The sequence below is a fragment of the Musa acuminata genome, chromosome BXJ1-4, assembly GCF_036884655.1.
Source record: "Musa acuminata AAA Group cultivar baxijiao chromosome BXJ1-4, Cavendish_Baxijiao_AAA, whole genome shotgun sequence".
NCBI classification, from domain to species: Eukaryota; Viridiplantae; Streptophyta; class Magnoliopsida; order Zingiberales; family Musaceae; genus Musa; species Musa acuminata.
In genome coordinates, this window is record NC_088330.1 from 34,921,139 (window position 1) to 34,947,574 (window position 26,436).

At 42.6% G+C, this 26,436-nt stretch overlaps 5 protein-coding genes, 1 long non-coding RNA gene and 1 pseudogene across 13 annotated transcripts; 4 read left to right on the forward strand and 3 right to left on the reverse strand.

Moving 5' to 3' along the window:
- Nucleotides 1–2,216: 2,216 nt before the first annotated feature.
- On the forward strand, nucleotides 2,217–6,543 carry LOC135672555 (potassium channel KAT4-like). Of its 3 annotated transcripts, none has more exons than XM_065181048.1 (13): nucleotides 2,220–2,663; nucleotides 2,761–2,976; nucleotides 3,101–3,262; nucleotides 3,858–3,915; nucleotides 4,004–4,321; nucleotides 4,398–4,637; nucleotides 4,704–4,802; nucleotides 4,874–4,906; nucleotides 4,989–5,174; nucleotides 5,314–5,388; nucleotides 5,478–5,547; nucleotides 5,729–5,887; nucleotides 6,351–6,543. In XM_065181048.1, the coding sequence occupies exons 1-13, from the start codon at nucleotides 2,461–2,463 to the stop codon at nucleotides 6,452–6,454; spliced, it is 1,923 nt and encodes a 640-aa protein (XP_065037120.1). In that variant the 5' UTR covers nucleotides 2,220–2,460; the 3' UTR covers nucleotides 6,455–6,543. The 3 variants fall into 3 exon arrangements, 2 of the variants coding, with proteins under 2 accessions (XP_065037120.1, XP_065037121.1); XM_065181049.1 differs by lacking the exon at nucleotides 6,351–6,543 and adding an exon at nucleotides 6,009–6,155; XR_010513010.1 differs by lacking the exons at nucleotides 5,729–5,887; nucleotides 6,351–6,543 and having other exon boundaries at nucleotides 2,217–2,663; nucleotides 4,989–5,216; nucleotides 5,478–5,541.
- Nucleotides 6,544–7,009: 466 nt separating this feature from the next.
- On the forward strand, nucleotides 7,010–9,900 carry LOC135581984 (uncharacterized). 4 transcript variants are annotated; one of them, XR_010505296.1, is made up of 4 exons: nucleotides 7,010–7,632; nucleotides 8,139–8,365; nucleotides 8,820–9,013; nucleotides 9,564–9,900. XR_010505296.1 is itself a non-coding variant. In XM_065176106.1 (3 exons), the coding sequence occupies exons 1-3, from the start codon at nucleotides 7,409–7,411 to the stop codon at nucleotides 9,618–9,620; spliced, it is 522 nt and encodes a 173-aa protein (XP_065032178.1). In that variant the 5' UTR covers nucleotides 7,010–7,408; the 3' UTR covers nucleotides 9,621–9,900. The 4 variants fall into 4 exon arrangements, 3 of the variants coding, with proteins under 3 accessions (XP_065032178.1, XP_065032180.1, XP_065032179.1); XM_065176106.1 differs by lacking the exon at nucleotides 8,820–9,013 and having other exon boundaries at nucleotides 9,550–9,900; XM_065176108.1 differs by lacking the exon at nucleotides 8,820–9,013.
- Nucleotides 9,901–10,031: 131 nt separating this feature from the next.
- LOC135672170 (2-oxoglutarate-dependent dioxygenase AOP2-like) lies at nucleotides 10,032–11,554 on the reverse strand (annotated as a pseudogene).
- Nucleotides 11,555–12,212: 658 nt separating this feature from the next.
- Nucleotides 12,213–13,950, reverse strand: LOC135672171 (indole-3-pyruvate monooxygenase YUCCA1-like). The gene is made up of 4 exons (XM_065180627.1): nucleotides 13,312–13,950; nucleotides 12,986–13,234; nucleotides 12,731–12,853; nucleotides 12,213–12,546 (listed from the first exon to the last, which is right to left on the reverse strand). The coding sequence occupies exons 1-4, from the start codon at nucleotides 13,948–13,950 to the stop codon at nucleotides 12,355–12,357; spliced, it is 1,203 nt and encodes a 400-aa protein (XP_065036699.1). The 3' UTR covers nucleotides 12,213–12,354.
- A 1,986-nt stretch (nucleotides 13,951–15,936) lies between these two features.
- On the forward strand, nucleotides 15,937–19,124 carry LOC103970000 (GTP-binding nuclear protein Ran-3). Its single transcript, XM_009383648.3, has 8 exons — nucleotides 15,937–16,061; nucleotides 16,150–16,219; nucleotides 16,782–16,838; nucleotides 16,923–17,040; nucleotides 18,063–18,152; nucleotides 18,241–18,420; nucleotides 18,499–18,576; nucleotides 18,876–19,124. Exons 1-8 carry the CDS (start codon nucleotides 16,059–16,061, stop codon nucleotides 18,943–18,945), a joined length of 666 nt encoding a protein of 221 aa, XP_009381923.2. The 5' UTR covers nucleotides 15,937–16,058; the 3' UTR covers nucleotides 18,946–19,124.
- A 530-nt stretch (nucleotides 19,125–19,654) lies between these two features.
- Nucleotides 19,655–22,311, forward strand: LOC135658337 (uncharacterized). Its single transcript, XR_010505331.1, has 2 exons — nucleotides 19,655–21,912; nucleotides 22,050–22,311. It is a non-coding gene; the product is annotated as an uncharacterized LOC135658337 (long non-coding RNA).
- A 456-nt stretch (nucleotides 22,312–22,767) lies between these two features.
- Nucleotides 22,768–25,466, reverse strand: LOC135581997 (uncharacterized). Of its 3 annotated transcripts, none has more exons than XM_065176111.1 (2): nucleotides 25,048–25,466; nucleotides 22,768–24,137 (listed from the first exon to the last, which is right to left on the reverse strand). In XM_065176111.1, exon 2 carries the CDS (start codon nucleotides 24,046–24,048, stop codon nucleotides 23,122–23,124), a length of 927 nt encoding a protein of 308 aa, XP_065032183.1. In that variant the 5' UTR covers nucleotides 24,049–24,137; nucleotides 25,048–25,466; the 3' UTR covers nucleotides 22,768–23,121. The 3 variants fall into 3 exon arrangements, with proteins under 3 accessions (XP_065032183.1, XP_065032186.1, XP_065032185.1); XM_065176114.1 differs by lacking the exon at nucleotides 25,048–25,466 and adding an exon at nucleotides 24,801–24,898; XM_065176113.1 differs by lacking the exon at nucleotides 25,048–25,466 and adding an exon at nucleotides 24,525–24,866.
- Nucleotides 25,467–26,436: the final 970 nt, after the last annotated feature.

A 26,436-nucleotide genomic window follows, 5' to 3' on the forward strand; every position in this document is an offset into this window, starting at 1 on the left:
ACAACGCTTCGCCACTTTTCTGCGGGCCACCCGTGTGACATACCTGCTTTTTCGGTGGAGGCTGTGTTATGCCTACGCAGTGGGTCCCGCATCGTGATTAGAAGGACCGTGAAGGCACCTGTGCGGGACCACGAGCGGGGGGCTTACACGGCCCGACCCGAGTCACGTGCGTTTGAAGGAGCCCAGCCCATGCTCGCATGTGCCGATCATGGCCGTTCAAACCGACTCGATCGAGGATTATACGGTGATTCTGAGTTCTGATGAAATTACCCTTAATATTATGGGCCATTAAATGATACGTGTTAAGTCCGTGAGGGACGTTTTGGTCATATAAAATAAGGTGGCCAGCCATCACCGCGATCTCGACCGTCGGTCTTGGCGGGGAATTGACGAACCAACGGTGATGAGAAGACTTTAACGACTGGGGAAAGAATTTAAATGTCTAATAATTGTTTTTAATTTAAACTAGTGAATAAACGTTTATAAATATATATTTTTTAGAAAATTTAAGGAATATATATTCATATGCAATAATCTTAATATTTTCATGAATATTTATGTCATCCAAACTTTTCAAAGGTAATTACTTCATATTCAAATTTAACATATCAAATCAAGAAGGATGGGTTGGGATGTCTTATGATCATCTAACTATGATGATAGTAAACAATTAATACTTTTGACTATATATATAATCTTAGTAAAAATTATAAAATAATTTAAATATATCTATATAAAGACTTAAAATATGTCAAGAAGATTTAATTATCTTATTGAAGATATCAATTAAAAGCTTTATGTCGATCTAATTTTAGATGTTGTTTGTTGAAAAAAATCTCCAATCTAATTTATAATTATATTTATCTCTGGATAAAACAAGGGATGATGGTATACACGAGAGCATCCAATGGTATCATCTACCACATTAATTCGTCCAAGCATCTACCCATATTTGACCAAATGTCACGATCGGATGGGTTAACTGGCCTATCAACTTCATTTGGTCTAAATCATTGATCAAAATATTTAAACTGAAATTGATAATAATACACTCATCAAATCCTTATAAATCAATCTTAATCTTATCCCCTCTCGATATGGGACTAATTAGGAGTGTTAAAACTCCTACACATAAGTCCACATGCAAGTATTATTCTACTTGCAGCCTGTTCCGCTGGAATTACTATATCTGCCAGAAAATTCAGCACAAGGAACCCACTTTTCAATGCAACAGTTGATGTTTTGTCCAAGAGCAATTCATGAATCTTGGAAGTTTGTGGAGCTTTCTCCCTCTCCAAAGAGCTCATGGATGAGCATGGAAGCTTCCTTGTTGTAAAAGATCAGTGTAACACTAACATGTCATTTGTAATCTCTGCATAAGATCACAGCATTATGCATTGCTTAGTAACAACACTAATTACTGAAAGGTAACATAATGTAATGGCTTCTTTAGATAGGAACAAGCAATAGGAGTATGCCTTAAATCATAGTCCATTTAAAGCCTTTACAGTCAAATTCTCATAGCAACATATAGGAAATGTTTACCTCTATGAAGACATCAATTCAATATAAAATATTATTTTTTATTCATATCCTAAAATAGTTTTTTCAACTGGATCAATTATAAAAGGTTTATTATATTACAATAATTGATGTCACATTGATTATTCATAATTTTTATTTTATTCTATTATTAACTTAAGCATCAGAGATATCACATCAAGAATCCTATTTGACCTTAGTCTTCTTATACGTCAACATCGGGTTGAATATTTAAGATTCTCTTAATCGTTTCTAAAGATTTCTTGTCTATGCGAGTTCAAATCAAATTAAGTTAATCAAATTATCATCGATATCACTCATATTTTTTTAATCAAACATTAATATTTAAACATGTGACATGAATGATTTATTAGGCAGCATTGTTACATAAAACCAGAACAAGATATTAACCATCAACTGGTCCACAAAAGAAAAAAAAAGAATCAGAGAACCATCAAAATTATACTACACAACATAAAGAAATTTATCTTGTTGTGATCCTCAAGCAACATATTTAAGAGTAGGCTGTGCTGAACCTAATCTTGCAAAATTCATTAAAGAAGAAGTAAACTGTTGCAAGATCCAATTAGTGTTTGGCATCTCTCCAATCTACATTGGTAGTCTGGAGACCTCTTAGGCCTTGGTGGACTATACAACTATGAGCTGAGGAGTAGCAGTTGACTTTTCCTGCAATGATTCACCATAAACAAATAACTTACTCATGTAGCAATCTTTATCATTATCAGACTTCTAAAGAAGCATGATCAGGTCATTCTTATAGATAGTATATTGCGTGTTGCAGATGGAAATCAGAAACACTTCATGTTTCCAACCTTCTTCAAGTAGCAGTAAGAATCTCTCTCTCTCTCTCTCTCTCTCTCTCTCTCTCTCTCTCTGGTAGGGCTACTGCACCAGAAGATGAGCAACAGAGAGGAAGCCATGGTGGATGACGAGAGGAGGAAGCAGAAGCCATGGTTGATAAGACGAGGGTGGTCGAGTGGCCAGATTAAGAGCTTCGCTGCGCTCTCCAGTAGCCTCCTTCCGGCCTTCGGAGCTGGCGTTGATGGAAACTACCCTGACATCAAGAAATATATCATTGCACCGTATGATCCCCGTTACAGGTCAAGAAGACCACTGTCTCTCTCTCTCTCTCTCTCATTTCGCTTCCTCCCTTGTTCGTCATCGAGTGTGAAACAAGTTCTTGATTCCTTGGGACAGGTGGTGGCAGATGTTTCTGATCGTGCTGGTGTTCTACTCAGCATGGGCGTCGCCGTTGGAGCTGGCGTTTCCACAGGTGAGCTCGGGCTCGCTCCTCGTCGTCGACCTCGTCGTCGACGTGTTCTTCGGCGTCGACATCGTCGTCTCCTTCTCCGTCGCCTACTTCAACAGCTCCACGTACCTCCTCGTAGACGACCGGAGAAAGATAGCAAAGAGGTGCAGTTGCGTGCACATAGAATCTGAATCTCCTCATCTTCAAGCTCAACAAGACAGCCATGTCCACCTCTCTCTCTTTCTCTCTCTAATCAAACTGATCATCTCATCTTCTTGTGTGCTACAGATACTTGACACGGCCATGGTTTGTGATGGACGTGGCATCTACCATCCCCTTCCATATCATATACCGAATAATCACCGGTAGAGGGAACGGTGGGTCGGTCTTTGGAGTCGTGAATCTGCTCCGGCTGTGGCGGCTCCGGCGGGCAAGCAAGCTGTTCGCAAGGTAAGCTCTCAATCGTCACTTCCTCTACGTAATATTCTAATCTCCGGTAGGCCATAAACATGAAACTAGGGAATCTTCGGATACAAAGAACAAGTCCTTAGATTTCTCTTGGCAAAATGAAAATCTAACATGATGATACACAAAATCCATTGTGATCTCCTCTGTGGCCTCCATTCATTGATTTGCTTCTGATCTCCTGCTGTTCCCTGACAAAACAATGATGGGCAAGTGTTGTGCAAATGATGGACAGAAGAGCTCGTCCAAAAGGAATCTAATTATCTCATAAACTAAGCCAAATTCCTTGTCCCATCCATTGTGAACTTGGATTAAAGCATGTCATATGAAGATCACATTATGCAGCAAATCCAATATTTTAGTTCACAATCTACTAATGGCACCAACTGCTGACAGACCTTCGTATTCAATGACCAAATGGGCATAAGGTGATGTTTTCATCTCTTTTTTGTTTGACACATGAATATTTCTATCGACGAACAAATATGTTATATTTTCTTTGATGTTAGAATTACTCTTGTCGTTTGAAATAGATTGTTAATTCTCATTCATCTTTCTCGTACCAAATGATGTATTGCAGGCTGGAGAAGGACATTCGATTCAGCTACTTCTGGACAAGATACGTGAAGCTCATCTGCGTAAGCTCATCTGCATGCCACGCATGGAATCCGCATGAGTTGGGATCTTTTGGGCCACGTTGTCTTCTTCTTCTTCTTCCTGGCGCAGGTGACACTGTTCGCGGTGCACTCATCGGCTTGCGTGTATTACTGGATGGCCATCCACTACCGGGTGAAGGAGAAGACGTGGATCGGCAGCCTGATTCCGGATTTCCAAGAGCGAAGCATATGGCTGGGCTACACCTACGCCGTTTACTGGTCCATCACCACCCTCACCACCGTCGGCTACGGCGACTTGCACGCCTGGAACACCGGCGAGAAGGTGTTCACCATCTTCCTCATGCTCTTCAACATCGGCCTCACCGCCTACCTCATCGGCAACATGACCAACCTCATCGTCCACGCCGCCACCCGCACCTTCCTCATGGTACCCGCCGGTCCTGCTTCCTCTTCATCCTCCCCTGCTGCTCCGTGTCGATCTTTTGATGCTGGCATGCACGCAGAGGGACACCATTCATCGAGTTTCGCGGTTCGCGAGCAAGCACCGGCTGCCGGACGGCCTGCGGGAACAGACGATGGCACACCTACAGCTCCGGTTCAAGACGATGGAGTTGCAGCAGGAAGAAGTGATCGCGGACCTGCCCAAGGCGATCAGATCCACCATCGCCCAGCACCTCTTCCGGCGCACCGTGGAAGCCACGTACCTCTTCAAAGGAGTCTCACCGGAGTTCATAGTGCAGCTGGTAACCATCGTAATCTATCTGATACCACACATGATCAACACAAGCGAAGCTGATATGCTGTGACAGGTTTCAGAGATGAAAGCAGAGTACTTCCCTCCCAAAGTGGACATCATCATAGAGAACGAGATCCCCACGGACCTGTACATCATCGTCTCTGGCGCGGTGGTATGGCCAGAACACACACACTACATTTGACATCTTGACCACTCCCTTCTTCTAATCTTGCAATCATGCAGGATGTCTTGACATCTAAGAATGGAGCAGAAAAGGTACGAGAGTTGCTGTCGGAGAATGAAGAACACACTTCTCTGATTCTTACATAGTGCTACTGATACAAGGTGAAACTTTTAGTTTCTGTCAACATTAGGTCCTGCAGATCTGGTAGGAGAAATTGGGGTAATCTTCAACATCCCACAGCCCTTTACGGTGCGAAGCAAGAGGCTTTCGCAGGTCGTTCGAATCAGTCATCGACATTTTATGCAGATTGTGCAGCCATATAACGCAGATGGGAAGAGAGTCTTATCCAACTTCATGCAGGTTTGGAGCTGGATATGGCGTATCGAAGAACATGTTGATTGAGTATTACTAGTTCTTGGTGTTCTGTCATATTGATGAGCGTTTCAGACAGAGGAGGAACACCATCTTTTCTGACTTTTGAGGCTTTGATCATTTGCAGTTCCTCAAGGAGCTCAGCACAGATTTGATTGAAGAGGTAGCCTTTGTGCCAGAGTTGCTGAAGCAAATGAATGAGGTACATCACTCTATCAAACAGCAAGAAACATCAAACATAAGCATTTTATATGAAGACTATAAAATAGGATCATGAATTTTCGGCAACAGGAAGGAATCTCAGAGGAACTACAGAATCTTGAAGCATCAATGTCAAATGACCAGGAAACTGCTGCACAAGGTAGAAATCATGAAACACTATCCTCTGGAATTAGCAGAAAATTAGATTCCAAGGGGAGGAAATCTTATGTATCATATAACCATTTCATCATTGCTTGGTGTGCATTTGTATCAAGAACAGCAAAACAAGTATCCAAATTGGATATGGAAGTAAAGCATTTCATGCTTGTATGTTGTTGCAGAGCCACTAACAGCAGCTTATAGCTCATCTTCATGTGATTTAGACAAGAGAGTGACAATTCATGGACATCATCCTGATGAAACTAGCAAAATAGGAAGGCATGCTGCAGGAAAACTCATTTTTCTACCTGATTCAATGGAAGAACTACTGAAATTGGCAGGTATGAAGATCTAATTGTGCTAAAATTCAAGTTTCACAAAATTATCTCTGGTTTTTTGCATTAAACTTAAAGCAAACCTATAACAATCAGAACTTACTATATTTCTTACACATCATGGAAGAAGTATGAGAGGTGAGTAGTAAAAGAATCAAAAGTGCTTGGTCTCAGCTGGTGGATCCATTCCAGGTTCATGACAAGGGAAGGTTACTGAGTTCTCAACTAATTAAAGCTATCAGAAGTGATACTTGCCGAAATGTTTTGAGTCTATTTCAATCATTAAAGTTACCATTTTGTTGTTATTGTTGAATCATAAATGTTAGTATCACAAAGAACATTCTATCAGTCTGTAAAATATATGTATTTCAATTTTTTTCTCTTCATATACTCCCTAACAACAGACAATGATTGCAACCATCCAACAAAAGTTGAACTCAGCAATGGTTCTTACATTGTTTGTGCGCAGAGAAGACATTTGGGATGGAAGCAAGGGGGGTTCTCGCACCTGATGGTGCAGAAATCGAAGAGATTTGCACCATTAGAGACAATGACCACTTGTTCATATGTTGAAGAGGAAAGAAAGAGGAGGAGAAGAAGAAGAATCTGCTCAAATAATATCAATGTTAATATGGGTTTCCAGTTAAATGTAATTAGTATATATATATATATATATATATACTAATTACATTTGTAATCATTCTCAATTTGAATTTAGCATATCCCTATAGTTAACTTTTTTTTTAATTAAGATAAATATATATTGAGTATATTATATTACATAAATTGATACTAATCATGATCAGAAGAAATTAATCATGATTTTCTGGGAATATATATATATATATATATATATATACACACATACACACACTTAATATTTGAAGGGATATGTGGGCTATGTTATAATTCGTAATATCAAATATTATATATATATTAAATATGCGTAAAAGTGATATTTTGAATAAAATTAAAAATTAATATCAGGATCGTCCATCTCATGGAGATTCATTTACGCTGGTCGTTCTAAACCCACGTTCTTACCAGTCGTCTAGACGTACCCCGCGGGCCCCGCTTTCTTTCTTGAATCAACAGTGAAGTCGGTGGCCACGTAAAGGAATCGCGTCCTCTCTCTCTCCGTCATTTCGCAGGTCTCGTCGCGATTCGAGACGCCGATCCTCTCTTGCTTGCCCGAAGCATCGTCGACGAGATCGCTGGAGGTTGTCTTGGTTGGTTGCCCTTCTGGATCTCTTTCTCATCAATTCATGGTGGATTGTGCGGTTGAGGTTCGAAGTCGCGATCTTGGTAGTGTTCCTCCGCATTTGTTTCATTTGGATTTTTCTCTGGTACCCAAGTTTGGGAGTTGATTTGGGGGAATAGCGAAGCGAAATTTTCGGCTGTCTCTTGATTCGGTTCTTCAAGAGGAAAAGTGGAAGTTCCCGGCGGATCTGGTTCCGCCTGCTTCGAATCAGGGAGTTGTGAGAAGGAAGGCGATAGGGTTTTGATTCGAGCGGAGACGGAGTCGTCATGTTCTATGGGGCGGTCGTGTGGGATCCGTGGCTTATCGTGTCGCAGATCGTCTGCCTCCTGTGTCTCTACTATCTGACCCTCGGATTGTTCATGGCCGTTCTCGTTAGCGCTCGAGTGCCCCGAATGAGCCTCGTGTACTTGTTCGATTTCTCGACGCTTGTGACTTCCACGATCACCGGATGGTGCGCCATCGCCTCGTTCCTTCTCAGCTCCCTCGCCGGGTAAAAAATCTCGGCTTTCTTAGTGATGGTCACTGATTTGCTCATCTTTTTTATTGGGTTGCCTTTAGGGTGGCTACAAATCTCAGCTTTCTTGTTTGTGCTCACTAATTTGCTCTGCTTTTGTTTTCAATTGCCTCCAGGGAGTTACTTCCTAATCTCCTTTCCCCCTTGCTGTTGTTTGCTTTGAGTTCTTCGTACCACTTTTGCATCTTTGGGATATGAAACTTCTCCTTTCTTATTGATAATCTTCTCCTAATCTTTGCATCAATTATATATTTGAAATTTAGGCACATCGCATTCATTAGTTTGATGAATTTTCATGTGCTGCTTGATGTATAGAAATTCCACAACTTGCAGTGCTCTGCTCTTGAGCTCTTCAGGTTTTTGACTATGGAAATTTACTCAATATTACGGCCATTTAATAATGCTAAAAGGAACAATGTTTATTCCTATGAATTACTTCAACAGAATGTTATCTTAGTGAGCTTCCTTTTTTGCTTGAGCAGGGCAGGTTATTTGTTTCACTTGATAGAAAGAGCTAAAAAGTGCTTGGATTTTTCAGCTACTCTCTACATCATCCATCTCTTTATATGCATCATATATGGGGGTTGGCCATCTTCCATTACCTGGTGGGTTGTTAACATCACTGGTTTGGCATTGATGTCATTCCTCGGCAAACGGTTGTGCATCAGGCGTGAGTTGCAAGAAATTCCTATTGCAAGACTTCGTTCAGGTAAGCGATCTTTTGCTTGTTACTATTTGTCATCTATATCCTTATTCTTATGTGATGCATGCACACCTATGATAATATTCAAGTAACACCATAGTTGGTTTCATGCTACAAATATGCATTCTTCTTGCATCAGATACCTTTTCTTCTAAATTCATTAACTACAGTGTTGATGGATATACAAGGATGGATTCCACAAATGAGGGTCTAGAGAGGTCGGCGTTTGTAGCTTGAGGAGCAACATGACCATTTGTTTTTCTGTATGTTGAGAATTAAGGAAAGATATAGCATCATATAATTTTCAGAAAAAAATAATATGGTGCCTAGATGCCTCCAATGCCTCAACCACTCTCTGGAAGGCAGAGTTTAATCTGCAAATTTGAGCCTCACTAATTATCACCTGATTCAGATCAGGCAGTCACTTATTAAAATTTTAATGTAGTTTTTTTTTTTTCAGACCATGCGGACCATCATCACAATGGAAGCATATGATAGTTTGAGAGGATCCCGCTCTTAATTTATACCTAGAGTGAAGGATACCAATAAAAGTTAGTGGTATGAAACAACAAAACCAGGTCAGCAGCCAATTCAGTCCATGAAGACCACACAAGAGCAGCATGTAATTATGACCAAAAACAATTATCGGACATGGTACTCAAGATCATGAATTTTCATCTTCTGCCGTATTCTGTCATAATCTTGTTGTTTTTCTAATTCAAGAACAACCTATAATATGTCCAATGAGTAAGCTTACTTTAAGAATTCCTTTGGTTGTTCTATTGCATCTGATTTAGCTGCTCCATCCAGCTTAGTTTAGGGAACTTTCTGCAATTATACTTTTCTTCATCCATGGGTATTTTGCCAGTCACTAGTGGGCGCTACATCCACCATCGATGTTGTTCTTTTAAGAATTACCACTTGATAGTTTTGTCTTTACAAATGATTGACCTAATTTACCATCAAAATATAAAAGCCATGGGATCTCATTGCAACTCAGGATGTATGTCTAGGCCTTCAACACAAACTGATGCTAAACTAAGCTCTGCCTTTTAGGGAGATTTTTATATTTACCCTTGTGAATTGTATGTTATTGTAGGATATCAAGAATCAAAAACTTTAAATGACTTGTATGCTCTGATTTCTTTCTTCTTATTTTTTGTACTATTTATTAGTTAACTTTTGTGAAGTTTATTCTCCACAGATGTTTGAGAAGTTAAACATAATATCGCGATCTCCTCCATGTCCTCAAGAAATTTGAGGAATTGTCAAGTTGATGAAAAGTAGATCACGTGAATGGATGCTGATGACTGCAGCAATGATTCTTTTGTTGTAGATCCTTGGTGTCAATCTGTGGAGGAGCAGAAACATGATACTGGCAACTACAAAATTCTTGCTTTTGTTCATGGTTTTACATGTTCAGTTTCTAGGTTTAAAATTTCATTTCTTGTCATGTACAAACGTCTAACAAGAATTATGGCTCTACAGGTTGAAAATTTACTCATACAATTATGATTAAACTGTGATTTGTATTGTCTTCATGTTGATCAGTTTCATGGCTTTATGTTCTCTGGCTTTATCTGTCGATGATTATATAATGGGTTGAGAAAGAAATGACCACTAAATTGCAGCTCGTTTGACCTCATTTTGTTACACTAAGGGAATAAGTTCATGCGAGTAATCAAACAAGCTTTATTGACTCCTTGATGTTATTTTCATGCGTACTGATGATTTAAGGAGGAAGCCCTATGATTCTAAGGACGACGAGCTGCGGACCAGCACACCATTCCCATCCCCAGCACGTAGCGATCATGCTTCCGCCGCCTCCGCTGCGGCCGCCCGACCGCAATAAGCACTCAGCTTGCACTCGGCCTTCATGCCCTCCTCTGTAGCGCAGAACCGCAAGAACCCGCCGAAGGCGAAAGGACGGAAAAGGGTGGGGCGGCGTTCGTCCACCAGCTCCGCCGGGGCTTGGATCACCGCCTCGTCCTTGGGAACTGAGAAAAGTATGACAGAGTCTCTCGTGTCCTCGCCACCCACGTTGACGCGATGCAGAGGGGCGGTCACCCTGCCATTGCTTCAGGCCTGCTTGGAAGAGCAGGAGAGACTAAGTTTACCGATATGAGTGGGCTTCGTCAGCAGGCGAACGTGTCTTGCATTTAGTCTACTGATGGGGACAAGGATGACGTAGTTGAATATGACAACAATAGATCCAGATTTTTTTTACAGTACCCGAAAGGTGTCGCCGGCGATGACGAAGTAGGAGGTGGGGGAGCTGGGCTTGGCGGGGATCCACTGCTCGTCTCCGCTGTCCACCTCCAGCCCATCCACCCCGTTCAGCTGGCACACGATCCCCAGCGTGTTGACGTCCCAGTGCGCCATATACCCCGCCTTCTTCCTCTCTCCGTCCTCCTCTTCGCCGTCACCGACAGCACCGTACTTGGAGAAACGAACCAGGTACCAGAGGGACGCCGACTGCTCCTCGTGGTACTCGGTCACCCCCAGGCTCTCCAACACCATCTCCTCCAGCTCTCCCATTTCGCAGTTCGCACTGCGCGATGGATCGGAGGAATAGGAAGACGGTGATTACCAGAAATCGGGGTTCCCGTCGGGCCACAGGAGGCCGCAGAACCTTGGGGCGCGTCCGTGATGGCGAGGCTCTCATAGTCGAAGCCCGAGATCTGGCCGAGGTAACCGCCGAAGGGCTTGTCGGACGTGTTCTTGATCTTGGCCTCGAGAGGCAGCGGGAACAGTTCCTCGGCGGCCATATCCAAGATCGAGCCACGGAGCTGGGGAGTAACCCGGTCGTACACCGCCTCAAAGCAGCCGTAGGACCCAAGCGTTTGCATCACCTGCTCCCGCACAGCCTCCCAGCTAGGCGATCCAGTGTCGGCCTGGCCCACGCCGGTGAAGTCGATCTTCGGGAGACCTCGTTCTTGAGCTGCTGCTGCTGCTACCGCCGCCGCCATCCGTCTCTCTCTCTTCTCTGTCCAACCCACCCGAAAACACTGACACGTTTCTCGGTCAAAATCGATGGCCGGAGTCACGAGACCCAGCAACGATTTCAAAGCCTGTTGCATCAACAGTGCAAAGGACAAGGATAACCCACGTGGAACCGCTCCCGACGCAGCACGAGATACAAAGCACAATACAACCAACGTTATCATCTTCGTCGCGTGTCAACATCAGTGAGGATCGTGTGGGCACCTAATTTATATGATCGTGATCATACATTAGTTTAATGAGCATATAGATTAATTTTCTATGTAATGAGTTGCTGTCATTCTGCTGCAAGTCCTCAGGATCGTACGGCATTAGCATCAGCAGTGACGTTGCTTGCTCTCTTGTGCAGGGTAAGCGTACATGAAACGGAGCCTGGCACTGACCAACGAACGACCGCCTGGTGAAAGTGATGCTCTCCAACTCGAGTGGGCTTCTTCTTCGTGCATGACTTCTCTTAGAGGGAATGCTCCTCTTGTCCTACGGATGCTGAAGCCATGCAGACGTAGCCACCCATCATTGTCTGGTTCATACGCTCAGATAGAGTATATTGATGCAACTGAGTATAAAGCAGCAGCTTCGTGGCAGCACACAAAGCGTGAGAGGTTTCGCAGGCGACGACGACTCATGCAACAGAGAGCATCATAATATTTCCATGGAGCCAGCCATTTATTCCCTCTGACGCAGTCTGCCTTCTTCTCCGGCATGCGGTGATGAATAGCGCATGCATGGCACAGCAGATGCCCAGGCGTCAGAGGTCTTACATCCCTTCACTGCAAGCTGTTCTAAGTAAAAGGTTTGACCACCAGAACATATACCTCGTTTGGAGATCTCCTAATGATTTCATGCTACGGAAAGGAAACACTAAAGGTTCTCGTTCTCCATTTCTGTATCCAAAATATACATGTTCTCCAGTTCTGCACCGCACTGCACGATGGGGTGAAAAGAAGTACACAGGAAGAAGGATGGGAGGAGGTCTTCTCTTCTTGTTTCCTTCACCGCATGGCCATATGACGGGGTTCCTTCCACCGGAGAAGGACGTCGCGGGCGATGTTGAGAGCGTCATGGGAGGCCCCGAGGAGGCCTCGCCGGGTGAAGCCCACGCAGTAGAGCCCCGTCTCCCCTTTCCATCCGCCGGGGAATGGGTCTTTGGCCATGCCCTCCTTCGTGAACAGGCCACAATCACCCTGCCATTGTTGGGACAGCGAAAATATCAGTGTTACGTACGTGCATGATGGTGCAGAGTAGACCTGCCCCGGTTTTGGCCCACCTCTGCACCTCTGGCACAACAAAGTGATGCCTCCAGTCGCTTGACCCACTCAGGAGGCCTCACCTCGTGAGCAGGAAGACCAACCAAACACGTTGTGATACCTTGAGCCACGAAGGTACGTTGCTCTTGTAACCCGTCGCCATAATGATCGAGTCGAACTGCATCTCTGTCCCGTCCACGAACTTGGCTCCTCCCGTTGTCATCTCCTTCAGCCCCTGCATTACCTTCGTCCCCGCGAAAGAAAGGGGAGGCACAAGTTTTAGCAACGATGGAGGAGGAGTTCGATCCTACGTTTGCTTGGTGAGAAATCTAATGGAGGCAATGCACACGAGTTGTTCGACGGAGAAGCCATGCACCTTAATGTTGCCTGATTTGATTTGGGCGAGGGCGCCCACGTCGAGGACCGGGGTCTTGCCCGTGAGGTTCTTGAGCTCGATGGGGCCCGTCTTGGGCCTTCGGAGGCCGAGCCTGTCAGTGTCGCCGAGCAGGAGATGGGCCATGGCGCACAGGAACTGGTCCACCAGCCTCAGCGGCAGCCATCTCAAGAGCGCCATGGACACTCCAAACGTCGACAGCCCCAGCATCTCACGCGGCAACACACGCACCTAAACACCAGCAGGATCAGAGCCATGCAAATAGTGGAAGCTAATGAAGTGGGGAAGAGAGCAGAGAGAAAGCTCACGGTGTTCCTGACCACCATGTAAGGCCTTGCGCCATGGCGGCAGAGGTCCAAACTGACCTCCATGCCGGAATTCCCGCACCCTACCACCAGCACCTTCTCCCCCTTGAAGTCCGCCCCGCACTTGTAGGCGCACGTATGGACAACGCGCCCGCCGAACCGCTCCATCCCCGGGAACTCCGGGATCACCGGCTCTGCGTTCTCTCCCGTCGCCACCACCAGCCAACGGCTCACAAGCTCGCCCCCATCGCGAGTCCGGACTCTCCAAGCCCCGATCGCCCCGTCGAACTCCGCAGCCAGGACCTCGGTCCGGAACCGCGGCCGGACGCCGAATGCGGCGGCGTAGGACTCCATGTAGGATACGAACTGCTGCTTCGACGGGTACTTGGGGAATCCCTCAGGGAAGCCCATCAGCGGGAGCTCGCAGAACTGCTTGGGGAGGTGGAGGCGCAGGCGGTCATAGGTGCGGTGCTGCCAGAGCGAGGCGACGCAGCTCGACTTCTCGAGGACGGTAGAGGGGATGCCGACGTCGGCGAGGCAAGCCGCGGCGGCAAGGCCCGAGGGGCCAGCGCCCACAATGATGGGGCCCGGCGTCCAGGTAGCAGGGCTTATCTCGCCTTCAGCTTCCCTTGCGGAACCCATGTGTGCTCGCTCTCTGCTCTGCCCTGCCCTGCCCTGCCCTGCTCTGTTCTCTCCCTTCCTTGCTGCGCGATGGCTGTCAAAAGCCGCCTTGTTGTTATGCGACTGTGGAAAGGGACCTCTTCTCCCGGGTAGATATCATTACCTCTTTTTTACCGGAGGAGAAGGTAAGGGGCCTTTATAGGGTTTCGGAAGGGACGAAAGGGGCGAGTGATGTTTCGGAACTTGGACTGTTTTAGGTGGGGTTTAATGGAGGGTTTTGCTTGCAGGGCAGAGAAAGGAACTGCGAGCGTGAAATGTAGAAGCGTGAGGACCGAGGCAAACGATACAGCGGATGTCAAAGAAGGCAGAGATATGGAAAGAAGAACAGAGACTCTTCTTCCCAGCAACATTTAAGTGGTGGCTCAGCAAATCTCCCACACTGATATATATCCCTCGTTGTCGTATCAGAAACTTGGATTACTACTACTGCTCCTGTCTCTCTCTTTGCATCACATACATGCATCAAAACAGGACACTGAATGATTCATTTATGGAGAAGAAGATTGTTTCTGATGACAGCAAACCACCACTGCGTTCTCGCACTTGGAAAGCGAACGTAGCTTTGAGCAAGATTTGACCTGGAATTTCTTGTCACTTACACAGTCGAATAGAATCCCACGCCAAACTCTTCTGCAGACGGCATGTCCTATCATTGGTTTCCTCCTTTTTCCTCTCTTACTCTTGTCAGGATTCTTCACGTCGTCAAGCAAATGTTTGATGATCGACTTCACAGCTTCATCGTTGCTCATGGCGACATGGTTTCAGTGCCAACTCTTGCAGGGAGCGAAGATGAGCTTTTTGTACTCGCCTAACTCGACGCGCGTGCTACTTCAGAGACGCACTGTAGCTCACCCGTGTGTCCGGGGTGAGTGACCGAGCACAGAGTGAGGACTTGCAGTGGTCGGCAGCCATGGCCTCGAGAAGTTCCTGTGATCGGTTTGCATTTGTGGCTGACGAGGCAATGTGTGCAAGGCCCGAGGCCCAAATGCTCACCAATCGGTAGCGCACACCGTCTCATTCCGTAGTCCCGTCGTCCTCGCCATACCAGTGCTAAGTTGAAGCTGAAGGCCATGCAACTAACAGTTCATCTCGAACACCCACGCATCCGGAACACCTTCACACCACGCAAGGGGACTGGTGATGCATGATGACGACGACGGTCTTGTCTCCTCTCTCTCTCTCTCTCTCCCCCATGGGATTTCCCTAAATGGACACGTCTCTCTTCTCTCTCTCTCTCTAACGCCCTTAAGTCCACCCCTACACACGGGTGCACGGAGGACTCGCCTGCGTCCCTGTAGCCCTATGAGCCGAGATGATGATGTGATGATCACTGCCTTGACCAGCCCGGAAGATACGAGAGAGAGAGAGAGAGATCTGGTGGATTGCTTTCAAGAAAGATTTGGAGACGAGGGTAGGGGCCGGGATAGCTTCCAGAAATGGCAAAGAAAACATGAAACGCCGATGGTGGACGAACGGAGGGGACGAGACGTCGCCACCCGGGACAGCGGTGGTGACGCCGGGGATGACTTGCTGTGACGTGATCCGGTGTATTGTACTGTGTACTGTATATCAATGTATCAATCAATCGATCTGATGGTCGAATTGAGGCGTGAGGATACGACGTGCATGCACGTCATCGTGATGACGGGATGGGATATCGCACGTAGCGTGTGGTTTTCGCTCTTATCTGTCGTCTTTAATATGAGAGAGAGAGAGAGAGGGGTTGATGTGATGCAGGCTGTGCAATTTGTGACATGGCAGACAAGAAAAGCCTGTAACATTGTAGATTGAAGTGGGCCGGCCCAAATTAGGTCGGTCCATGTTGGTCCGGCCTCAGCTTAGTAGAACCGGTGGCTTGGGTTGGATATCGTAAGTTAGGAGCGTCATGATCAAAGGATCCAACGGCTGAGAATGTCGCGTTCAAACGAAGCGGAGCGGGGAAGAGAGGCAAAAAGGGAAACTTCCAGCTTAGGGTTTGCCGTGCTGATGAAATATATACTACCGCGCCCTCTTGCGCTGTTCCTCATTTCGATCGGGCTTCCCTTCGGTCCCTCTTCGCGAGCGATCTCATGGTAGGGCTTACGGTTGATCCCGCTTTGTTCTCCTTCTTCCTCCGGAGCTCTGTTGCTTATCTGGGGTTTTTGATTTCTGGTTCTGCAGGCGTTGCCGAATCAGCAGACCGTCGATTACCCGAGCTTTAAGCTGGTTCTCGTAGGTGATGGAGGGACCGGTGAGATCTCTTCCTATTTGTCTTCTTCGTTTGTCTGTCGATCTTTAATCCTTTGATTCTTTTGTTCATCTTCGGATGTTGTTGTTGTCGCTTTGGTCAGTGTTTTTCTGCGGCATATATGTCGGAACATTTGTATTGGCCTTGATTTGGTTTTTCTGTTTGCTTGAATTACCACATGAAATTCCAAACAAATCTAGTTTCTTTATTATGTTTGATATCGGTTCCAAAAATCTTGCCTTTCGCCTTCTGAACCTCTTGTTTCAGTCCACTGTTACATAATACTTGGTAGTGCTTTTGTTTCCTGTGTCACTGGAATTGTGTGATGTTTCCTTTTCCGCCACTATCAATAATAGATATGGATCGAACGCCAAATTGATTGCTTGATATGTAATGACACTAAAAAGGCTTGTTTATCGTTTATAGTCTTCGCTTCTTTAGTAACTGATGAATTATTTTGTAGTCGCCTTCAAAAAGTTTTTTTTTTTCTTGTTCAGAAGGAAAATGAATTATTTGATGCATTCTTTATGATGTAATCATCTGCTTCCCCTATGCTATGGTTCAGGAAAAACCACATTTGTGAAGAGGCATCTTACTGGTGAATTTGAGAAGAAGTATGAGCGTAAGTGTTACAACAGTTTCTGGGCAGATTTTTTTTTTTTTTGGTCGAGTATTTATATACAGTATATTGCATTCTTATTTTCAGCTACAATTGGCGTTGAGGTCCATCCGTTGGATTTCTTCACAAACTGTGGGAAGATCAGATTTTATTGCTGGGATACAGCTGGCCAAGAGAAATTTGGCGGTCTTAGGGATGGATACTAGTAAGTCTTAATTGACTGGATTCTCTTAGCATTAGATATAATGAGTTTATTTTAATACCATATATGCAATTCAGGTTTGTTGACTGACCAAAACTTGTTTGATTAGAAGCTTAATTTCTTACATGTAATTATGCCAATTATGTGATGCATATTCAGGGATGGCAGTCGGTCAGGGTTTTGAGGTACACAATGCGCTTAAATTGGGTTAGGTTACTCTTTATTGGATGTGGGATAGATTTGAGTAGAAAAATGGGTGTGACTGAAAGATGGGTTTGAGATGAGTACAAAATTTAATAATCAACTACCTGAAACCCAAGCTTAATCTGGGACTTTTCCAGTTTCGACCTCAACCATACAGCTATACCAACAATACAGAGATTGGTTTTGAAATCGGCTCAACTCGCTGTAACTGAATGAAAGAGGGAGCACCAATATGATGCCATCTGAGATGGCAGAAATAATTCACTAATGCAAAACTTTGAAGTTAAAGTTAAAAGGTACCAAGAATTGGATAAGGCAATCAAGAACCATTTGGCATATAAGTACACTGCTACTCTGCATCTAGGTCGATAAAGAAAGCTAAAGGAATAAGAGTAGCATCTTTGCAATGACAGAAGGCTTATTAAATTTTGCAATTTTTAAATGCTACCTTTGGTAATCAAATGGTCATATGAAATCGATTACTTTAATTTTGTAGGGGCTATTTATTCTGTTACTAAAGAAAAATAGTACATTCATAAATTTGTCCAATTGAAATAGACCATTCTTTTTTTGCATGCCTGAAGTTTTTGAGTGTAAACGGAAATAAATCAAATACTTAAATTTTTTGGATTATGTAAATTCGATATCCTTGGTTTTAATTATTCCTTTAGCTTTCTGTGGTGCCGGAGGTACACAATTTTTCTTGTCTTTGGTTGTCTGTGATGTGATGTGATGGGTAACATTGATGACTTATTGCTGTAAATGTTTGTGTCAAGATATGTTTTGTTTTTAACTTGATTCTTCCTGACTCGTATGCACAGCATCCATGGTCAATGTGCCATTATCATGTTCGATGTCACCGCCAGGTTAACGTACAAAAATGTTCCAACATGGCACCGAGATCTCTGCAGGTGGTTTGACTAGATGCTTGGAACTGAATGTGCAAAAGTTGTCCTCGTATTTCTAATTGTCTAATTATCATATTTGTTCTGAAACCAGGGTGTGTGAGAGCATTCCTATTGTCCTCTGTGGTAACAAGGTCGATGTGAAGAACAGGCAGGTCAAAGCAAAGCAAGTTACATTCCACAGGAAGAAGAACCTTCAATACTATGAGATTTCTGCGAAGAGCAATTATAACTTTGAGAAGCCCTTCCTTTATCTTGCTAGAAAACTCGCAGGGTAATGAGAAATGAGTGTTATTTTGTTGTAAGCTGCATTATGTGTATGTGGTGAACTTAATGCCATTTTTGTTGGTAGGGATGCGAATCTTCACTTTGTTGAATCACCTGCTCTTGCGCCTCCAGAAGTCCAGATTGATCTTGCTGCGCAGCAACAGTAAGTGCAGCTTAACTTTCTGTTCAATAGTTTGAAATTCAGTTCCCTCCCCATGGTTTCCAATGCTATTTGGTCAGAATTTGCGACATCAAAAGCACCTTCTTGACAACAATACGATGAATACCTGTTGTACCTTTCTTTTCTAATTATCAGTCTTAGTAGTGTATATATCTCATTTCCATTGTCGGTAATTGTTCTTCATATCATCGTATCATGCATGCTAAGAAGCTTTATGTGGTTCTCAGTTTGTTGTATTCTGATGTTGATAACGGTCGATCATGTGTACCTACAATTTTCAGGCATGAAGCTGAGCTGGCTGCGGCTGCTGCCCAACCCCTTCCTGATGACGATGATGATGTGTTTGATTAGAGTTTCTTGGTTCATGTCTATATGCAGTAAGGTCTCAGTCTGTGTAGTTTATCTCTCGAGGCCCCGTCTTCGAACTATTTTAGTTTTTTCACCAGCCATGGAGTTGAACTTTCCACGTTTACCGTTTGAAAAGTCATGAAGACTAGTTTGATTAATTGATTCAAGACTCTTTCCTTTCATGTGTGATCAAAAGTTGTTATTTAATCATGTTCTGATTCTAATTCTTCGTTTATTTCTCTGTCAAGAAGAAATAATTCGTTGTTATTTAATCAGTGTTCGGTGTGGTTGCTCTTTGAATCAAACTATAAAATGCTGTGCCGTCAGGTTCGAGCTCCTCTCAGTGCCATGGTTGCAAATTGCAATATTAATTTGAGTTGAATTATTCTCATCTTAGTTCTTACCATAACCTCCTTTCATGGAGGTGTGAAGACTAAAGATGTGGCCTTAATCTTTTTGTTTTTGTTTTTGCTAGTAAGTTTTGAATATATGATGCTAACTCTTCGACTGACCCTTTCTCTGATGATTTAAAAGAATTATGCTAGTAGAAACATTTCTAAGGAACTTGTTTTTGATCTTTTGGAGAATGATGCGATCAACCCTATCATACATCAGAGTCAAGGAGAGGTGTTGCATCAAAAGGAGGAGACCAAGAATGAAGTAGCACCATCAAGTGGAATGCTCGGTGAGCATTGAATGTTTCCAAGTTAGTTTCAAGATAATAAATTTTCAAGTTTAATTCTATTAAATTTTAGGAAACTGATTCATATCTTGATATAATTATAAAAAATTAAAATTATCAAAATATAATGCATATAATATGTATTATAATTTGTATTTGACTTTTAATAGATTGTGACTTATTTGATTCATTGTACGAGAGATCTTCTACAAAGGGGAAGGAAGAAAAATTGATGTGGCATTCTTATTTTTAAAATCATATCAAGTTTTTTTTTTTTATCTTTTTTGAATTATTAGTTTTTTAGTCATCTTTGGAAGAAAGAATTCTCTTTTGTTCTCCCATATCTTACTTTTAAGCATCTCATCATCGTAGATCTAAAATCAGTAAAAGGGTGAGAAAGAGGAAGAACAGATTCCTGAGTGGGTTTGACTTATACGTATACTTTTCCTCGAATATTGTTTTTAGAAGTGGATTTCTCGACCACTTTGATTTCTTGTTCGTTTGTGATGGATTTGCCTGGCTTTCGGTTCTAGAAGATTCCAATTTCGATTTTAAATTAAAATCTTTTTTTATATTAATGTTTAAATTTTCATCAAAGCTTATACAGTTATATATACCTAATGACATAAATTAAGTAATCCCCCCCCCCCCCCCCCCAATGGCCGTCAAATGTTCTGATTATTCCTCTCGTCAGTAGATCAAATATTTTTTTTTTATATATATCTTCCACTCAACTTTTAGTTCAATCATCAAAATCTACCTTCAACTCAACTTTAGTTGAATCATCAATACATGGCTCCCAATTAATTCAGGGGTCATACCGATTTCATAGTTTCTAAATTTTATTTTAGATTAGTTAATAAAATTGACAATGTTATTAAATGTATCTGCTACTTTACAGAAACTGGTTGTGTAATGATTCTGTTGCCAGCATCCTAACCATGATTTCAAATGCCTTAATTCACATTCTACTACAATTAAGCAGCTGGTCTCAGATCCTGGAAACAATTCCTCTGCCAAATGTAAGTGGAAACACGTTCTCCTTAATTAGTATCTTTTATCTCTTATTTCCTAATCTGTCCTATGGAAAGCAGAGTTGATCATAACTTGTTTATTAATCATTTGGCTGTTGGATAGGCATCCATTTGTGCTATTGCAGGTCAAGTGGATATTATTGGTGGATTTCCCTGCACAGCATGTAACCATCTGTCTTAGTCATAAAGAACATACAGATAATATAACATGGATTCTCTCTCTCTCTCTCTCTCTCCACATCTTGGCTGAACCTTGTGTATCTATATCCTTGTCTATATTGTTTCTCATAGGGTTTGATGTTGGAGACCTCTCAGATGATGGTCCTGTGTTTTGATGGAATGGATGCTTTCAGCAGCACACACTGCAAAAAACCTTTTGTCAGCCGAGCCAGCTGATGGTATCTTCTTGTTGTTGTATGGGTCATATACTTGTATTGATTTCCAGTACTAGTTTCTCTTTCCATTCAACTTTGAGAGCTTTAAACACCAAAAAAACCTTTAACTCTATTGCCAATGAGAATTTAAACACACACACATATTTGTGAACAGATAGTAAACTCATATGATAGAATGCTGGACATGATGCTTAATCTTTGTTTGGTTACTTCGATTGTCACTCAAAAACTTGGCATTGGTGGGTTCAGTATGGGTGCTGCAACTGCATTGTACCCTGCCACTTGCTTCACACATGGAAAATACGAAAATGGCAGTCTATAGACTCTATACCCCATAAACTTCAGTGCAGTCATTGGCCTCAGTGGCTGGCTTCCATGCTCAAGGTCTGTTCTATCTTAAAATGTCCAATGTTTGATCTATGAAAATATCACATCTATCGAATTCTCGGCATGTGAATAAAAAATGCAAGAAAATATGCATGTTCCACTCACCCAGGAGCTTGAACACTAAGGTGGAAAGCTCACATGATGCTGCAAGGTGAGCTGCCTCCTTGCCAGTTCCATTGTGTCATGGAAGAGGTACCTTCTCTGTCACAGAAGAACATGATTAGATAACTTCGATATGCAGTTATCTTGCAATAAATGTGGAGAAGAATTGATAAGCCAAAAGATGTGAACGTTACTGTTTGATTCGTTTTGCCATACCAACAGGAGCTCAGAATCCTGATTTGGATGCACACAATTTACCATGAGTTTGTTTCAGGTGATGGAGTGGTTCCGTATAAACACGGGAAAATTCTGGAGAGGTTCTAAGAGTGTTTGGGTTCAGAAATCTCACGTTCAAGACCTTTTACAATGGGTATGTCTCTGATGCTGTTGTTGTTCCATCGATTCATATTTCTGACTTCTGAAAACTAGATTCCTGAAAAGAAAAGAAAAATAATAGATTTCTTCAATTTTCCTGCCTTACACAACGAAGCAACTGGAATTTTTCAGACTCGAACACTGCACAATACCAGAAGAAATGGATACTGTCTGCAAGTGGCTCACAGCAAGGCTGCAGCTTGATGGGTCTCACAGAAAGTATATCCAATTAGTGCATTAAATATGTAGAATTTGTATGTATATAAATGTATTCGGGAGTATGTCATTCTGATACTATTGCTTGAGTGGTCTAATAGCTTGATAGATATGCTGCATCCTACACTGTCTTCCCAGTTCTTGTCCATAAATCCAGCCAGAATTCATTTGCTCTTCACTATGGTTTTCATATACTTGCATTCCATGGTCATAGACAAAAGTTACAACATTATAATGCAAAACTGGATTAGGCACTAGAGCATCCAGGATGTTTTTTCCTTGGAAAATTTCTCGTAAAAAGTAATGTTCAGGATGATGAGAATGGAACAACACATAACATGAATTAACCAAGGATAGTAAATAAGCAATCATATAATTGGCAAATATTTGAAGTTATAGTCCACAGCTAGAAATTAAAGAATATAAGTTCAGAAGGTGCCTGAATTAGTTGCCAGCTCCATGACCATGTTGCTGCTTCTGCCATGATTAACAGCCATGCTTGTCATCTGCACATGATGCACAGACAAGTTCTTGCAGTAACAGAAAGAAAAGCCAGGATTTATGGCAAAAAAATTGTCAGATTTTGATCCTGAAGCACCAGAATTCATCCAAATTTCCTCATGACCCATTAACATGACCAATCTCTTTTACTTCTTTACTTTAATACTTGAGTCCAGATCAGGCAGGAAATCATCATTATTTGGCTCAGCACTTCCAGAACAACGGATTATATGAACAACTTTACAATATCTGTGAATGTTGCTTGCTGCGGTAAAAGCAGCAGTGATTAACCATGAGCTGTGCGCATGCAGCAGCCAGTTCAGAGATTCAAAGGCTACACAAAGAATTAACATCACAATGCATCACAATCATCTATCATCTTGACCATAGTCCAATGACAAGTGCACAGAAACTAGCTGCGCTTCAAACGTGAAAAGGAAAACTAGAATCAAGATACACCATCATCATCCAACATCCGGAACTGCCGTCACTGCCTTTCTTGGTTCTGTTGAGAAGCTGCATCTGTCTCATCAGATCCACCATCGCCAATAGCTCCATTGCTATGGCTCGTTCTCCCAACAGATGTTGAATTGCTTAAGGTCTCTCCCCATAGTATCACTCTACTTCCCCTTTGACCCCTTGATGAATCCTGCAGAGAGGTTCTTGGTCTAGAAGACTGTGGCAGAGATGAACGAGCAGTATCGCTACCTCCAGCTTGACGCACATGCACTACCAAAAGCATAGTGACCGAGGGAAATATGAAGACGCTGCCATTAGCCTCTTCGTCATCCTCATTAATGTAGAACCCATCTTCCTCTCTGGTAACTGATGAACGAAACATGCTGAGCAGGTCTCCAAGGTCCCGCTGTCGCTCCATCCTTCTCCAGTCTTGCTGTCGATCAGGATCTGCCTCTGATGGCCGCACAGATGGATGCTCTTTCCTTGCATGCTTCCTTAGCTCACCATAAACACCACTAAATGCACATGACTCCATAGAGCAGCTACGAGTCTTAGCATTCATATATTTGCGAGCTGGCTCTATGACTGTCCAACTAGTGACTAGCCCTCGACAAAGAGGGCATGAAAGCTTAGCTGGCTGTTGTGCATCACCATTATCCTGGAGTGACTTAGATCCAGAGAAGGCCTTGCGGTACTGATCCAGACAATTAGAGTGACGATAGCTAGTGTCACACATGAACGGACGGCAACCATTGTCATGTGAGGAGCATAGAAGGAGAACAGCATTGTGGGGGTGCTCCATGCACACAGGGCAACGAACCTCCTCCCATTCTTTAATGTCCTTGGCCGACTCCACAGAATCAGTTTGGATACGTGAGGAAGAAGTAGATGGAAAAGGTGATGCACGGGATCGCCGTTCAAATGACAGAGACCGTGACCTCCTTTCCTTGGGCATTTTAACTGGTAGGATAGAGCAGAACCACCAAAATCTTCCTGCTTTGTATGATGAGGACTGAAGTTCCAAAACAATTCACGGCACTGTAACTAAACAAGGGTGCAAAAGATTGAGATCAGTGAACAAATGAGATAAACTTCCAGCTCAAACTTCTATAAAAAAAATCATTTGCATCTGATCATCTTTTGCCGGTGCAGAGAGCTCTAATGGGTAAAAAAAGAGATACAAGGAAATAAATCCACACGACGAGACCACAAAGATCCAGAAAGTGGTGTCTAAATGCTACTTGTGGAAGATAAATAGCACAATTCTAGATTCGGACGCTAAAATTTCAGTCCGAAATAAGATCAACGAAGCACCCGCAAGAACATGCAAAAGAACCGTAGTGCAACAGGACCCTTTCATCAATTAGCCAGGATGCCAATCCGGCTGCATCACAAGACCTACAAGTCGGTGCTACTCATGACTATGCTTACCCGCCCCCCAACACAATGCGAGCAACTGCAAGATGTGTCCGATCGGTCCATCTGCAAGTACATGATCAACATCTTGGATACAGGCAATACACATCCATATCCTGGACGGTTCATTACGGCTTCTTGCACGCAGGAAAAGAAAAAGGAAGGAAAGTGTTCTCCAAACGAAGGCGGACGCCACATAATTGGGTAGGTGGTCAAAACCAGCAAGTCTCCACGAAGCTACCCGATTCCACAAAAGGGATCGCAAGAACAAGAAGGCAAAAGACAACTCACTCACTCATCGGGCGGCCACTACCCATCGTCATCCACATCAAGAAACCAAGCACTCCGAGATTTCGAGCTAACCTCGACAGAGGCTGCTGCGGCCGCCGCTGCTTCTTCCATTCCAAAGGATGAAACAACATCAAAAGAAGCAAAAGACGATCGCTTTCCAAGAAAAGAAGAGGCGTAGAAGGGGGGTTATTGCGGCAGATCAGAAGACAGAGAGATCGGAAGTGATTTCTTGATAGAGGGCTTTTACCGGCCGAGGGCAGAGAGGAAGATGCGAACTGCGGACTGCGCCAATGCATCATCCGACTGAAGTATATGTAATTGGAATGCGAGGCTTCTCTTCTTGGATTTGGCTTTGGCGGAGACGGCTTGAAAGAGCGAGAGAGAAAAAGGAACCCTAAATTCCCGTCGAGAGACAGCAAAAGAATTGTGCGTATATATTTGTGCACGTCGCGAACCTAACATCTGCTTCAAAGTCCAAGATTACCCAATTGCCTACCCGACTCGTGATGCGGTTGCAGTCGGGCTGAGTCACATGGGGCCCGCAGATGGATCCAATAGCAAAGCAGATAGGGCGATGCATCTTCTCCCGAAGGGATTTCAAGTTCAAATTTCAAAACGGCGAGCAGAGGGGTCGCGTGACGCGTACATTTTCTTAGTTAATATTATTTTTATTTGGAGGGGAATCCGAGAAATCCAATTTATTGCACAAAATGAAGATGGTATTGAGATCAAATAATTATTATTTATTAACATCGATAAATAAAAACATGACATTGGGATGGGATGTCAACTATTCTTTCCCTATATTAGTATGTCTTATGGGTGCGTTTGAGCCCAATACATATTTCGGGTGTGAATTGATGTTTAATATATTTTAAATTATATTTGACTTGAATGCTATATTAAAAATGTGGATAGGATTAGCATTTCGATAATTATAAGATATTAATATGATTTTTTGAATTCTAAAAGTATCCTATGGTTTTATATAAAAATATAAGATTACTAAAATAATTTAATGAGAAATCAATATGAATTACATTTTCTACGAGATAAAAAATTTATTTATTTATTTTAAAAATTATTTTTTATATTTATTTGTATAATTATTTTTATTTATAATATATTTTGATCAAATAATTTTTTTATGAGATTACATGCATTTATTTATTTTATTTATTAATTTAAATTATGTATATATTATTTGAATAAAATTATAATAAAATATTTAATGAATTTTGAAATATAATTTTGCTTACGTCAATACATATTTTTCATCTATTGTTTTCCAAAAATTCAAAGCATTCTACTTGTGGAAATAGTCCTCTTTCTCCGACTACATATTAAAAATACAAATATGTTTCCAAACTTAACCTATATCTCCATGATAAACATAAAGCACAAAATTTGCATTCAATTTAAGATGTCAAAATATACCGAAAGTAGCTTATTTCTACTCTTTTTATATGCATTATTTAATAATAAAAAAGTATAAAAGTCATGGGATCCATATATAAGAATTTCATGGAGACCAGAATGTACTTCAATCTTCATATTTACCCAAAATTACACTACAGTTTTTCCTGAAATCAGATCACCATTTATTCTAACTTTCATGCACATTCCACCATATCAT